At 58.1% G+C, this 14555-nt stretch overlaps 1 protein-coding gene across 1 annotated transcript in view; it reads right to left on the bottom strand.

The window, feature by feature from the left end:
* KDM4B (lysine demethylase 4B) overlaps positions 1-14555 on the bottom strand; it is a 103087-nt gene that overhangs the window by 82124 nt on the left and 6408 nt on the right. The window contains exons 3-5 of the mRNA XM_079701954.1: positions 11946-12121; positions 10921-11035; positions 4059-4252 (exon numbers count right to left, since the gene is read on the bottom strand). Of these exons, the coding sequence (XP_079558080.1) occupies positions 4059-4252; positions 10921-11035; positions 11946-12121 (485 nt within the window). The remainder of the gene's footprint in view (positions 1-4058; positions 4253-10920; positions 11036-11945; positions 12122-14555) is intronic.

Raw genomic sequence — 14555 nt, 5'->3', positions numbered from 1 at the left:
CTCAGAACCCTGGTCTCCTGACAGCGTCCATCCCCACCCTGTGCCAGGCCCCTGCTGGTGATGGGGACATTGGGTGGAGGGGAGGGACACCGAGGGCCCTGCCCTCATGGGGTCCGAGTCTGGCAGGGAAAGACTGACACCAACCTCAGACACGGCCAGCACGTGGTCGCTCTGAAGGACGAGCATGGCGTGTCCTGCCAACATCTGGGGTCCCCACCCCAGTCCCGGGGAGAGAGCAGGAAGGGCTCCAGCACGGTGGCTCAGCTGAGCTGGCCGGGCACCAGGGGTGGGACGACAGGGCAGGTGGCGCGGAGCCCCTGTGGCCTCACTCGGGCATGATGAGGGACCCCCACGTGCAATCCCACCCCTTCAGGACCAGAAACCGAGATCCAGGTCAAGTGCCTTCCGGAATGTTCTTCCCATAAGGAATCACCACTGTGGTCAATGTGACCCTTCTGGCTGCTTCCCCAGCACTCTCAGGAATCGGGCTGTGGGGCAGGGGGAGGCGGGTGGTGGGTGGACAGCAGGGGCCACCCGAGCAAACCAGGGGTGCAGCTCAGGGGGCAGGGGTGCTGCGGGCTGCCCTGGGGGACAGGCAAGCGAGGGGAGCAAGGCGCCGGCCCTGTCACCCGGGGGCTGCTGGTTCTCATGTTCCCAGCATCCTGTCTCTGGGGGACATTCCTCAAACCCAGTCCCACTGTCTTCCATCTGCCCTCGATCCCAGCCGCTTCTCAAGAGGCCCCCAGCCGCTCACTCCTCCCTGCCCCCCCAGGCCACGTGTCCCCAGAGAACACACTAGGGCCCCAGTCTCCCGAGGCCTCCCCATCCCCAGGCAGGCCTGCATCTGAAAGCTCAACCTTCCTTGCCCAGCAAGTGCGGGGACCCAGCAGCGGCTGCTTGCTTACTTTTTCTGTTTTCTTTCTTTCCTTTTTTTTTTAAGGAAAAGGTGGGTTTTCTCCCCTTCGGACCCCTCTGGCTGGGCGGCCCTGACCAAACCCAGGGCTAAGAGTTCCCACTGCCCAAGGGCAGAGGCTCCCTCACCCCCTGCTGCTGCTTCCAGGGGGCCTTCGGAATACCACTGCCACAGCCGCTCGGAGGAGTCTACAAAAGGATGAAAGAACCTGGGAAATTTCCAGCAGCCCACAGAGCCAAGCCAGAGGGAAGGGCGGGAGCGCCATCTAGCGGCCCTCGGGGCAGCCGCGCTGGGGCAGGACTGGGACACGGCCACTCAGAGACCCGGGCAGACGTCCCTCCCACCACCATCCCACCCCATGAGACACGGCCCAGGCCAGCGAGCTGGGCCCAGCAGTGCGCATGCGCACACACACACATGCACGCACACACACACAGGTACCTGACAAATACACACACACACAGATATCTGACACTCGTTGCACACTGGTACCTGATCCACACATATACACAGACTTATATACACAATACAGACATACAGATACCTGACAAACATACACACACATATACATCACACACAACACACACAGATACCTAACACACACTCACATACACACACATAGGTACCTGAGACACATATACACACTTATACAACACACACATACATACGCTCATATGCATACTCACAGACACACACACGTGTATACACTCACATACACTCATATACACTGACACACATTTGTATACACACACACAAACACAAACACACACATACATATACGCAGAAACATACACTCACATACACACACACCCCCTCGGACACTCACTCACTCACACACACACACACACCCTCACACGCACGCATGCAGCCCCAGCCTGCGGCTCTATCTGCACGGGGAGCCTGAAGGCCACTCACCTGCACTCAGCCCGCCAGGCCCACGGGGAGGACGCTGCTGTGCGGAGCGGTGGGCAGAGCCCCCAGGGAAGGGGCAGGTCTACTGCACCCCACAGGTGTGGGCCTGGCGCAGAGCAAGGGCCCCTCCCACAAGGCCTGGACTGGGGCCTCCATGCAGTCCCAGCCCAGCCTTGCCGTGAGGAGTCGGGGGGGATGGGGCGGCCACGCAGTCACTGGGGCCTCCCGGGCAGCTTGGGGACAGCACCCTGACCAGGAAACCCCTCCACTCGGTGCGCAGGACCACACTGCAGGCGTGACGCTCAGGCCTTTGTTCAACCACCATCACCAAATACGTCAATCTCTCTCCAAATCTTTCCCCAAAGGAAAATACCTCCCCCACAGAGGTTCCAATGATCAAGGGCTCACGTAAAGCCACAGAAGGCCACAAAAGGGAGAGGAGTGGATTGAAAACAGGAAGCCCGTGGAATTGTAACAGGATCCCAGCAAACACACAAAGTAGCACCACGCGAAGGCCAGAGGGCCTGTGGCCAGCAGAATAACAGCCCCAAAGATGGCCACGGCCTAATCCCGAGACCTGTGGACATATCACCTCATGTGGCAAAGGGGACTTTGCAGAAGGGATTAAGTTAAGGTCCCTGAGACAGGGATGACCCTGGATTCCCCGGGGAGCCCGGTGTCATCACAGGGTCCCTCATAAGAGGAGGCGGGAGGGTCAGAGGCAGAGAGAGACGGGAGATGCTGCGCTGCTGGCTGTGAGGATGGAAGACGGGGCTGCGAACCAGGGATGTGGCACCTCTAGAAGCTGGAAAAGGCGGGAACCGATGCTCCCCTGGAGCCCCCGGAGAGACCAGCCCTGCCCACACCCAGATTTAGCCCCATGAGGCAGAGTCAGCCTCCTGTCTCCAGAACTGTCAGAGAATAAATGTGAGCTGAGTTAAAGCCACCAGATCTGCAGTCCTTTGTTACAGCAGCCCTGGGAAACTCACACATGTCCCCAGCCTTCCCTGCCCATCTGAGTGGGAACCGCTGCCAGACAGCGGGGCAGGGGCTTCACTCGGTCCACAGCAGAGGCGAGGAGAGGGTGGTCACACGGCCGACGGCCGACAGGGAGACCTGGCTTCCCACCCGGGTCTGCTGCTCAGAGGGCCTGCTCCTGCCCCGCAGCAAAGGGCCCCAGAATGTCCCTGTTGACTTAAGGGGGTAGGGGGCCCTCCCCCAGGCCGGCAGGCACAGGCTCAGCCACGTGGGGCTCAGCTCTCTGTTGGGACAAGGCAGGGGCGCCTTGGCCAGGGTCCGCCTGGGTCCCTGCTGGGTGGCCCCCCCCCAATACAAAGGTGAGGGTTCACTGGCTGAGCTGAACACCTGTCTCTGCTCCCCTGAGCTGCGATGATTACTGTGACAACAGAACCTTCTAACAGCTGGGGAGAGGCAGGGCGATGCGAAGCCCCCAGCTCAGAAGTCTCTGCTGAAAACACAGCGAACAGGGGCCTCCCTGGTGGCGCGGTGGTTGGGAGTCCGCCTGCCGATGCAGGGGATATGGGTTCGTGCCCCGGTCCGGGAGGATCCCATATGCCGCGGAGCAGGTGGGCCCGTGGGCCATGGCCGCTGGGCCTGCGCGTCCGGAGCCTGTGCTCCGCAACGGGAGAGGCCACAGCAGTGAGAGGCCCGCATACCGCAAAAAAAAAAAAAAAAAAAAACACAGCGAACAAAGACGGCCTCCTGCTGGCCCCCTGGCAAAAGCTGCGTGTCAGGTGAGTGCTCAGCTGGGAGATTCCAGAACACGACCACCTTGGCAATCTGACCCAGCCTGGGGGACCCGTTGCTCACAGAGTGCCCTGCAGGGCCCAGCATGCCCGCCCACACCCTGCAAACAGCTAACCCCACCCCCCAATCTGGGGGCCAAGAGGGAGGTGAGGGGAGGCTCAGGCACAAGGCCGCCCGCTCCCCAGGCCCGCGGCCCTGGGAGGCGCTACCGGAAGCCTGGCAGCAGCCACGTTCAGTGTAAGGTGCTCTGAGCACAAACCACAAGCTCCGGGGATCTGGAAGCACGTTTCTGGGGGGCGTGTGTGCCCTCATCTAACAGGGGCTGGGCCGGTGGAGCCCCCCACCCCAACCTCTGCCTGCCCCGCCCGACAGCCCCAGGTGCAGCCCCAGGAGCCACGTGCAAGGCCTCCCCACCATCCGCACCCATCGGGCAGCCCTGCCCCCTTCAGCAGCGGCCGCCCCTCACCAGGACTTGGGCTCCCCGAAGTGCAGGTAGTTGATGCTGTACAGGTCCATGTCCTCCGTGTGCCAGGCGAAGGTGGTCTTCCACATGCCGAAGTACAGGTAGGGGGTGTTGACGCCCTCGATGATGGTGCCACACTCGCGCTCCACCATGTCCAGGATGGTCCGCAGGTTCCCGATGTTCCACTGGGCCACGTCCTGCATGGCGGCGAGCACACGGTCAGCCTGCCGGCCACCCCAGGCACCCAGCCTCCCCCACCGTCACTCGCCCCCAGACGCCGGCAGTGAGACACCTGCGTCATTCCCTCCGAGCCCGGGCCATGGTGTGACCCCTGCCCAGGGCCCAAACAGCATTCTGCCCCACACCTGCCTGCTTCCGAGCCTCGCCCACCCCAGGGTCCAAAACCCACCCTGGGCTGCGCACACCCCACAGGCACAGGCCCCCTGCCCCGGGCCAGGCGGTCAGGCGAGGCTTCCCTTGGATCCCACATTGAGCTGTGCGTGAATCATGGGCGGGGAAGGCCACGCTGTGGCCACGGTTGGTGGTGAATAATTCACGTGCCTTGAAGTCAGTGACACAGAAGGAGGAAAAACATGCCGAGCGGGGCTCCCAGCAACGTGCCAGACAGGCCTTCCCGCACCTTCCCACAGCGGAGACGGGGACGGCACTCAGAGCCAGGCAAACGAGGGAGGGATCCCCACCCACCAGGCTCATCTATTCCTAACGCCACAAGCAAACAAACCTTATCTTGTCATAAGAGCTCGTAAAACATGCTTTCATTGACTTCCAGTCCCCGGGGAAGCCTCGGGGCTGCTGAGATGCTGAGTGCACAGCAGCGTTCCTGCATGCCCCAGATCCACCCAGTGCCACCCACCGCATCCACATTTTAGGCCCGACTTGGCAGGTCGGTCTTTGCAAGGTGAGCTGTGGCCAGAGCCCAGGACACGGAGGAGGGCCACGATCAGACCCCCACCGCGAGCACGAGAAGCCCAGGGTCGCCTCAAGTGGAAGATGCCCAAGACTGGGGGCACCAGCAACCAGTCGCCTCCCCAAAGCCCTGTCCATTTGCCACCCGCCCCCATCCAGCCCACATGGACAGGGGACCCAGGGTCTAGACTAAGCTGGGCGATAACTCATCATGGGCCAAGTCATTCTCTGCTCTGGGCCTCAGTTTCCCCTCAGTACAAGGAGACTGTTGTACTAGGTCAGGCACGGCAAACACATGGCGCCAAAGCCCCAAATCCTCTTCCAGAACCCAGGGCAGGCTCACCCACTGAGCTCTGCCTCGGCCCCGCCGAGCCTGCATTGGGCCTTGGAGCCCTTCGTGGGGTCATCACTACAACCGTCGGCAGCACGGGAGAGCAAAGCCAGAGGTTCTCAAGGGACAAGCCTCCAATTTTTGAATTTTTATTTAAAAACAAAAATTTGGGGTCCTCAAGAGAATGAGAATATAAGCCATAGACTTGGAGAAAATATTTGTAAAACATAAACAACTGTTAACCAAAATATACAAAGAACTCTTAAAACTCAACAATGAGAAAGCGAACAATCCACATAAAAACTGGGCCAAAGACCTGAACAGACACTTCACCCAAGAAGATACACTGATGGCAAATCAGCACATGAAAGGATGCTCCACATCATCAGGGAAATGCATTATCGAAACCACAATGAGGTGCCACCACACACAGATAAGAATGGCCCAAATCCAGAACACTGACACCACCAAATGCTGGTGAGGATGTGGAGCAACAGGAACTCTCATTCATTGCTGGTGGGAATGCAAAATGCTCCAGCCACTCCGGAAGGCAGGTTACAAAACTAAACATACTCTTACCATACGCTGCAGCAATTACGTTCCTTGGTATTTACCCAAAGGAGTCGAACGAAAACTTATGTCCACACAAAAGTCTGCAACGGCTGTTTACAGCAGCCTTATTCGTAATTGCCCAATCTTGGGAGCAACCAAGATGTCCTTCAGTAGGTGAACGGTTAGATAAACCATGATATATCCAGACAATGGAATGTTATTCAGATCTAAAAAGACATGAGCTGTCAAGCCATGACAAGACACGGAGGACCCGTAAACATTGGGTTGGCCAAAAAGTTCGTTTGGGTTTTTCCGTAAGATGTTACATGTGACTAAGTGGAAAAAGCCAATCTGAAAAGATTATATACTGTATGATTCCAATTATAGGACATTCTGGAAAAAGGCAAAACTATGGAGACAGTAAAAAGATCAGTGGCTGCCAGGGCTTGGGGGAAGTGGAGTGATGAACAGCTGGAGCACAGAGGCTTTTTAGGGCAGTGACACTATTCTGTATGACACCGTTAATGGCGGATACTTGCCATTATACACTTGTCCAAAGCCATGGAAGGTATGACACCAAGAGTGAACCTGAATGTCAACTACGGACCCTGGGATCAGAGTCCCAGACAAGGGACTCAATGTAACAAACGCGCGGACAAGGCATCAATGTAGCAAACGCACGGCTCTGGTGGGGACGCTGACAGAGAGCGAGGCTGAGGGCGCAGGGGAGCAAAGCACGTATGGGGACCCTCTGTCCCCTCCTCTCGACTGCGCCGTGAATCTGAAACTGCCCTAAAAAAGATACCTATTTAAAACAGTAACAACAATGATCATTATGACTATTGTTATTCAGGACCCCACCCAGCACCAAGACTACACGGTGGGGGAAAGAATAGCCTTTTCAATAAATAGTGTTGCAACAACTGGTTGTCCACATGAAAAAGAATGAACTTGGACTCCCTCTTCATACCATATAAAAAAACTAACTCAAAATGGACCATAGACCTAAATGTAAGAGCCAAAATTATAAAATTCTTCGAAGAAAACATAGGGGCACATCTTCACGACCTTGGAATTGGCAAAGGACTCTTAAATAAGACACCCAAAGCACAAGAAATAAAAGAAAAAACAACAGAAAAATTGGACTTTATTAAAATAAAAACTGCCGCGCTTCAAAGAACACAACCAAGAAGGTAAAAAGACAACCCACAGAACGGGAGAAAATACTCACAAATCATTTATCAAGTAAGGGACTTGTATCCTGAATGCATGAAGAATTCTTACAACTCAATAATGAGAAGACAAATAACCCAATTAAATATGGGCAAAAGATCTGAATGGACATTTCTCCAAAGAAGATATACAAATGGTCAATCGGCACATGAAAAGACCCTCGACATCATTACCACCAGGAAATGCAAATCAAAGCTACAATGAGATACTACTTCACACCCGCCAGGATGGCTAAAATAAAAAATACAGAATATGACAAGTGTGGGTGAGGATATGGAAAAATCAGAACCCTCATGCTTGCCTGGTGGAAATGGAAAATGGGGCAGCTGCTTTGGAAAAAATCTGGCAGGTCCTCAAAAAGTTAAACACGGAGTTACCATGTGACCTGCAATTCACCCCTGGATAGCTGTCCAAGAGAAATGAAAACACATGTCCACACACAGACTTGTAAGTGAATATTCAAAGCAACATTATTCCTAATAGCTAAAAAGTGGAAACAATCCAAATGTCCATCAACTGGTGAATGGATAAAGAATATATGGTCCATCCATACAGTGGCATATTATTTGGCCATGAAAAGGAGAGAAGCACTGATACTCACTACAGCGTGAACAGACCCTGAGAACACGATGCTCAGTGAGAAAGCCAGAGACAGAAGGACACACAGTGTGTGATTCCATTCATATGAAACGTCCAGAACAGGCAAATCCACAGAGACAGACAGTGGGTTCGTCATTGTCAGGGGCTGAGGAGGCAGATGGGAGTGACTGCTAATGGGGATGGGGCTTCTTTTGGGGATGATAAGAATGTTCTAAAATTGACTGTGGTGATGGCTGTACAACTCCGTGAATATACAAAAAAACACTGAATTACACACTTTAAATGGGTAAATTGTATGGTATGTGAATTATATCTCAATAATGCTTAAAAAAAACAGTAAGTCTGATAATCAACAAATAAATAAACCAATCCAACTAGCACTAACTTTCTAAAACTCTCCATGGAAAAGGACAGTTCATTTGACAATCAGGCGTCTGACTCCACACCCACCTGTACACGAGCACATGAACTTCAGTTATTCCATCCCATCAGGCTGCTGGGGTCTAATTCCCTTCACGATCCATAAACCGAGCAGCAGAGCCGCAAGCTGGGATCGGGCTGGCGGGTGGAGCTGGGCAACACCAACCCCCAGGCACCAAGGTCCACACTGCGGCCAAGTCAAGAGGACAGCTGGCCGAGGTCACAGGGCATAGCCAGCTGGGGCCACCGGTCAGACAGCCTAGATTCTAACACCTGCTTGGGACTGGACACAGGGAGTGGGACTCGGCAAGTTTCCCAGCCACGGAGCCTCGACGTCCCCGCTTGGAGTTGCGGGGAAATCGCCTGGTTCTCTAAGGACTAAACGTGGTGTTTAAAGAACAGAAGCGCAGGACTTCCCTGGTGGCGCAGGGGTTAAGAATCTGCCTGAAAATGCAGGGGACACGGGTTTGAGCCCTGGTCCGGGAAGATCCCACAAGCCTCGGGGCAACTAAGCCAGTGCACCACAACTACTGAGCCTGTGCTCTAGAGCCCGCAAGTCGCAACTACTGAGCCTGCAAGCCACAACTACTGAGCCTGTGTGCTGCAACTACTGAGCCCACACGCTGCAACTGCGCACCTAGAGCTCGTGCTCCGCAATGAGAAGCCACCGCAATGAGAAGCCCGCACACCACAACCAAGAGTAGCCCCTGCTCACCGCAGCTGGAGAAAGCCCGTGCGCAGCAACGAAGACCCAACGCAGCCAAAAATAAATTTATTAAATTAAATTTTAAAAAAAGAACAGAGGTGCCTTCCTGCCCGGGACCACGCCAGGCCCTGCCTGCAGAGGCCCAGGGGAAACAGCCCTCCTTGTGTTCAGAGACCAGACGTGTCCCCAGGGACACCCACCGCGGTCCTCCTGCCCGAGCAGCTTCCAGGAGGAGCCGCAAACACAATGAAACCGGAGAGGGTTGGAGGCCCAGCACTGATCCTGGGCTGCCAGGGAGGGTGGTCCGGGCCTCGGTGGCCTGGTGTGGGAAATGGGGGCCCTGGAGGTTGGCCCCTCTCCCCGGGCCTGGAGGCCCTCGAAGAAAGCAGAGAAGCAGGGGGAGCAGTAGACAGGCCGCAACGGGCCCCAGGAAGCCCTGGGGCCACAGCCCCACCAGGCCCCCGTCAACCCGACCCAGGAACTTCTGCACTAGCCCAAGGGCGAGCTGGCCCACAGTGCTAAAACACACCTGTATAACCACAAAACCTGCCACGAACAAGGTGACCAATCCTGGCATTCAGAGGTGCGCAGCCGGGAGACAGCGAGGTGCACCCAGGGGCGGGTGCCAGCGGGAGTCGCCGGTTAGGGACCTGGGCTGCAGCGCGTGCGATAGGGCCTCTGCGGCCACGACCTCTGAGCAGGCGCAGCCCTGCTGCCAGGGGCTGCGTGCTCGCTGGGAGAAGGCCTGGCCTTGCAGGTCATCTGACCCTTTGGGATCAAGGCCAAGAATGTGAGCTCAGGGTCCGGGACACGCCCACTGAAGGACTGCCATGCACCCGCCAGGCCCCATGTTATTGATGGGGAAACCGAGGCCCAGGAAGGAGGTAGCAGGACAGGGGCAAACTCGGTCTGGACCCCCGGGGCGAGGGCGTCTCCCTGTGGTTCTGGGGGCAGTGGGTGAGCTCACTTCGAGCTTGACCTGCATCTTCCAGGTAACAAACTAACGCCCTCGGCACCATGCACCACAAAGCGGACCCACTAGTGGAAGGTCCGGGCCCAGGTCAGCTGGGCTCCGTGAAGCCGGTGAAGCGAAACACTGGCAGTGACTGGTGTTGGGACCTGAGCGGCAGTCGTTTGCTTCCCACGCCTTTTGGGAATCACAAGCCGCCTCTTCTAACAGGCTCCTCCCCTGGGCACCAAGGAGGGTCCCAACCCTTCTCAGAGGGGGACTTTATTCCTGCCCCGACCTCCGTGCTGCCCTCAGGGGAGAAGGGCTGAGTGGACAAGAGTCTTCCCCCCAGATGACCTTCAGAGGAACGACCGGGGGCAGCACACAGGGAGGCAGAGGGGGCCCCCGGGGAGTGGAGAGGGCCAGGTCCTAGCCCAGGGCACCCCATGCAGCACACACCCAGGAAAGAGTCAGGCTTCGGAGCTTTGAAATTAACCCCGGTAGATCCAACCCAGGGTTATCCGAGGTCCCATAAATATTTATAAATTGTCCCCCGCAAAACACGATCCCACTCAAACCTCCCTCCGTTTGACACCAGCACCCTCGGGAACCTCGGCATCAAGCCTCGACCAGGGCCTGTCTTGCCCTTGGACAGGCCGCGGGCAGCAGAGGCCCAAAGGCCAAGGAGCGGGGTCCTGCCAGCCCAGCACAGGGACTGGACGTGAGTGGACCCAGGGGTGGCCTGGAAGGCTGAGAACTCGGGCTTCCAGGTTTCCAGGAAGATGGAGTGATAGAAACTTGAGAAGAAAAGCACTCAAACAACCGAGAATTCAGAGAGGCCCCTGGGAGAAGGGACGGAATGCTCGATGTCATCTTTTTAGAACCGCTTTGTGGCCAGGCCGCTAGGTCAGCGGCCGAGCGTGGGATCAGGGCAGGGGGGCAGCACTATGACCTGGCAGGGAAGATTCTACAAACCTCTGGCTTCTTCTTTTCATCCTAAGCTGGCACGTGCCTGCAACCAGAGCCCAAACAGAAGGCCCCGTGGAGCTTTCCGTGTCATCCCAGCCTCTGTGGTCCAAGGTGGAGCCCGCTCGCCCCCCTCCACACCTCCACATCCACGGGGACACCTAGGGGCCTCAGTACTTACCTCATCGTACAAGGAGCCACTGATGTCAGCCCCATAGATGGGCGACACGAAGGTGAGGTTCTTCCAGTACTTGCGCTCCAGGTCATCGAAGTCCTGGTGCCGGGGGGTGCAGTACCTGGGGACAAACCGAGCGTGTGGGGCTCAGGGCACCTGCCGGACACACCAAGGGAAGGGCTCTGCTCAGATACCCGCCCTCCCGGCAAGGGCACGGCCCCGGAGCCCACGGATGAGCTGTGGTGACTGCCAGGCGGTGAGGTGTATGGACGGCGGGGGGGCAGCCCTGCCTGGAACGGTGCCCAGGGGTCCCGTCTCGCCAGCTATCGGGGCCCAGGGCCCCCAGGTCAGACCGCACGCCAGGGCCACGAGAGCCGGAGGAGGGACCTGGGTTTTGACTGTTCTTGTCCTCCTACCACCCTGCAGACACCGACAGGCACCGTGGTGGCCAGGGGCAGAGCATGAGGGGACAGACAACGCCTGCCCTTACAGGACGCTTGTTTGAGAGAAAAGAGACTGCCAGAGATGCACAGACGATTTCAGCGACTGAGGGGGGCTGGGAGCTACACAGAACAGGGGGAGTGAACAGCGGTGCTGTGTGCCAGGGAGCGTGCCCGCGTGCCATGAGTGCCCACGACGCGCCCGTGAGCTCCCGGGAGTGTGTGTGCATGCCCGAGTGTGCCATGGCGAACCAGTCACTTGGGGAGACGTGCCAGGGAGCCCCTCTCTGGGGAGGTGCTGTCAGAGCCGAGACGTCCTGGGGGAGGGGGGAGGCGCTCTGGGGACAGGGGACACAGGCAGGCCCTGAAGGGCCAGCCCCGCAGCCAGCGCTGAGGGCAGCGTGAGGTGGACAGCACGGCCCTGGGTCGGGTGAGGGTCTGGATTTTGCCCCTAAGAACTGGGGGACTGTGAACCGGGGGTGCTGAGGCCCACCCAGGGCACACAGAGAGGGATTTGTGGGGGCTGCGTGTGCCCCTCCCTCCGCACCCCGAGCTGGCGTTTTGCCCGCCACGCCACCCAGGCCCGCGTACTTCTCGCTATTGGCCAGGCGTCGGTACTCCCCAACCGTCATGGCCTTCTTCTGGATGTTATACTGCGTGAAGAGGCCCGACTGGCCCGTCACCACCTGCTGGATGGGCGCCGGGATGACCACATCGTCAATGTCGTCGTACGTCTGCCGCGGCTTCCACTCCTTCGGGGGGATGATCTGCGAGACGGAGCGGGAGGGTGGTCAGCGGCGCCTACCCTGGGCTCGGCCACTCGGGACTGGGTGAGGGGCAGGGAGAGCCTGGGGGCACCTAGCACCCCCTGTCCGTGTCACCAAGCTCCCAGGAGACCCGGAGCCAGGCCTATCTGGGCACCACGCAGCAGGGTGGGGGGCTGTGCCTGCCTCTGCACAGGGCCAGGGCCTGGAGAGGTGGGAGCGGCCCCAGAGGACGTGTGCGATCACAGAGTGAGCAGACGTGGGCAGGCTGGGCTGTGTGCGCCCCTCGGCCCAGGATGCACTCGCTGTGTCCCGGGGGCTCTGCTACCGCGCCCTCTGGCCACCATGTGCCCGGCTCGGGACTCCGCGCGGATGAGGCCCCAGAGCAGAGACCCTGGTGCCACAGTGCACACTCATTCCAGCGCACTCGCTCCAGTGACACCTACTGGGGGCGATCGCAGCTCTAGGTGCTGAGGAGACATGGGGACACAAAGGACTCAGGCGAGGGTCTGAGTCCTGACTGGAGGGCGCAGGTGATAAATCCCGGCGAGAAGAAGGAAATTGTAGGACAGTAATAAGGGTAAAGCGGGGCTGGGTGAGCCGCCCAGAGGCAGGAGGTGGGGGGCAGGCAGTGGGGGGTGACAATTCCAAGTGGGAGGAGGCCTGAGAAGGTCACACTGCAGCCCCCACCCCAGCAGGCACCACCACGCCCCTCCCCCAGCAGGTGGCGGCACCCCCCCCACCCCAGGAGGGGACACGGAGGGCGCCACGGATGGGGATGGACCTCCCCCTCCACGTTTCCTCTCTACCGGTCGGGGGTGACCTCTGCGCAAGCCCCACGGGCCTGGGTGGGTGTTTGCAAGCCCTGAACCTCCTTCCAGGGCGTCCAGTGGGCCACCCACCCAACAGCTCTGGGAAAAGGAACTAAACCAACCCGTTTTTGGTGCATCAGCCATGCACCCTGGGGTGGCCGAACCCTCTCCCGGCTCAGGGCCACCAGGGAAGCACACGGCGCTGAGGCCCGAGTTTGCCGACAGCTCGGGAGTGGCTAAGTCCACTCACCATCCCCAGGATCCCGCTGTCACATGGGTGCAAAGAAATGTTCTGCTTGGCGATGAAAACACTGACTCTCCAGTTGCCTGCTAAAATGGGTGCTGCCCACCCACGACTAGCACGCATGGGGGTGTCCACCCACATAAATCAGTAACAATGACAGCAGCGACGATGAGAAAGTCAGCGCTCCTCACCCGGGCAGTCCTGCCCCAGAAGGGACACTGGGTCATGTCTGGGGACGTCTGTAGTTGTCAGGACTTGGGGGGCTCCTGGCATCGAGGGGGTGGGGGCAGGGAGGCTGCTCCACACCCCACAGTGCCCAGGATGGCCCCCCAGAGAATGACCTGGCCCCCATGTCAGCAGTGCCAGCAGGACCGTCATTTAGAGTTAGATGGGGACGAGCCCCCTCCCGGAAGACACAGCTGTTCAGTCACAATGCCATGGGCGCCTGGCGTGGCAACAGGGTGCTGGGCTCAGCCTGCCGGTCGACGGTTTTGTTAGCTTCCCAGTGAGAAATCTGAGGAGTCAGGTGATGAACTAAAACACTCAAGGCTAGAAATGCAAAAAATAAAAAGAAGAGAGGGGGACTTCCCTGGTGGTACAGTGGTTAAGACTCCACGCTCCCAATGCAGGGGGCCTGGGTTCAATCCCTGATCGGGGAACTAAGATCCCACATGCATGCTGCAACTGAGAGTTCGCATGCCACAGCTAAGGAGCCCGCCTGCTGCAACTAAGACCCGGTGCAACCAAATAAATGAATATTTAAAAAAAAAAAAAAAAGAAAAGGAGAAGAGGGCCCATGCCTCCAGGATACGGGATGTTCTTGCAGGGAAACGGGTGGTGGGGTGAGGGATCTGGGACCCCGAGCTGCTCTTTTAACTACGTGGCTGATGCCTCCTCGTTGCAGAAAAGCCTGAGTTTCCTCCTGGGGGAAAGCGCAGTGACCCTGCACCGGCTCCCCCACCCCAAGTCTGTTGGAGAAACGCCTCCCTAACCAGGCTGCGGGATGAATGGACCACTCCTCAGCCCTCCGCGCTCAGGGGAGAGCCTTGGGCTCAGTCCTGTCCCCTCGGGCTCTGCTGTGTGACACCTAGACACTGGGGAGATGCTCCCGACAGACGCTCCTGACACCTGGCTCACACATGTGACCACACTTTCCCAGGCACATGCTAAGCAGGTTCTGGAAAGGCACACGAACAGAAGGCCACTGGTCTGGAACACGAAGCTTCTGGAAAAATCCCTCAGCAAAGCACCACGGCCTAACACCCTCAAGCCTCTGCAGAGCAGGATTTGAAAGGAGGCTCTCCAAGCAGAGGACACCTGAAGGACGCCCCCTAAAGGCCCGTAAGCATCCCGACTGCGTGGCCCTGGACGGACCCTCACT

This window comes from Hyperoodon ampullatus, assembly GCF_949752795.1.
Source record: "Hyperoodon ampullatus genome assembly, chromosome: 4".
Classification (NCBI taxonomy): Eukaryota; Metazoa; Chordata; class Mammalia; order Artiodactyla; family Ziphiidae; genus Hyperoodon; species Hyperoodon ampullatus.
Note: the sequence above shows the minus strand (reverse complement) of the source record. Positions and strands in the feature narration are given on the sequence as shown.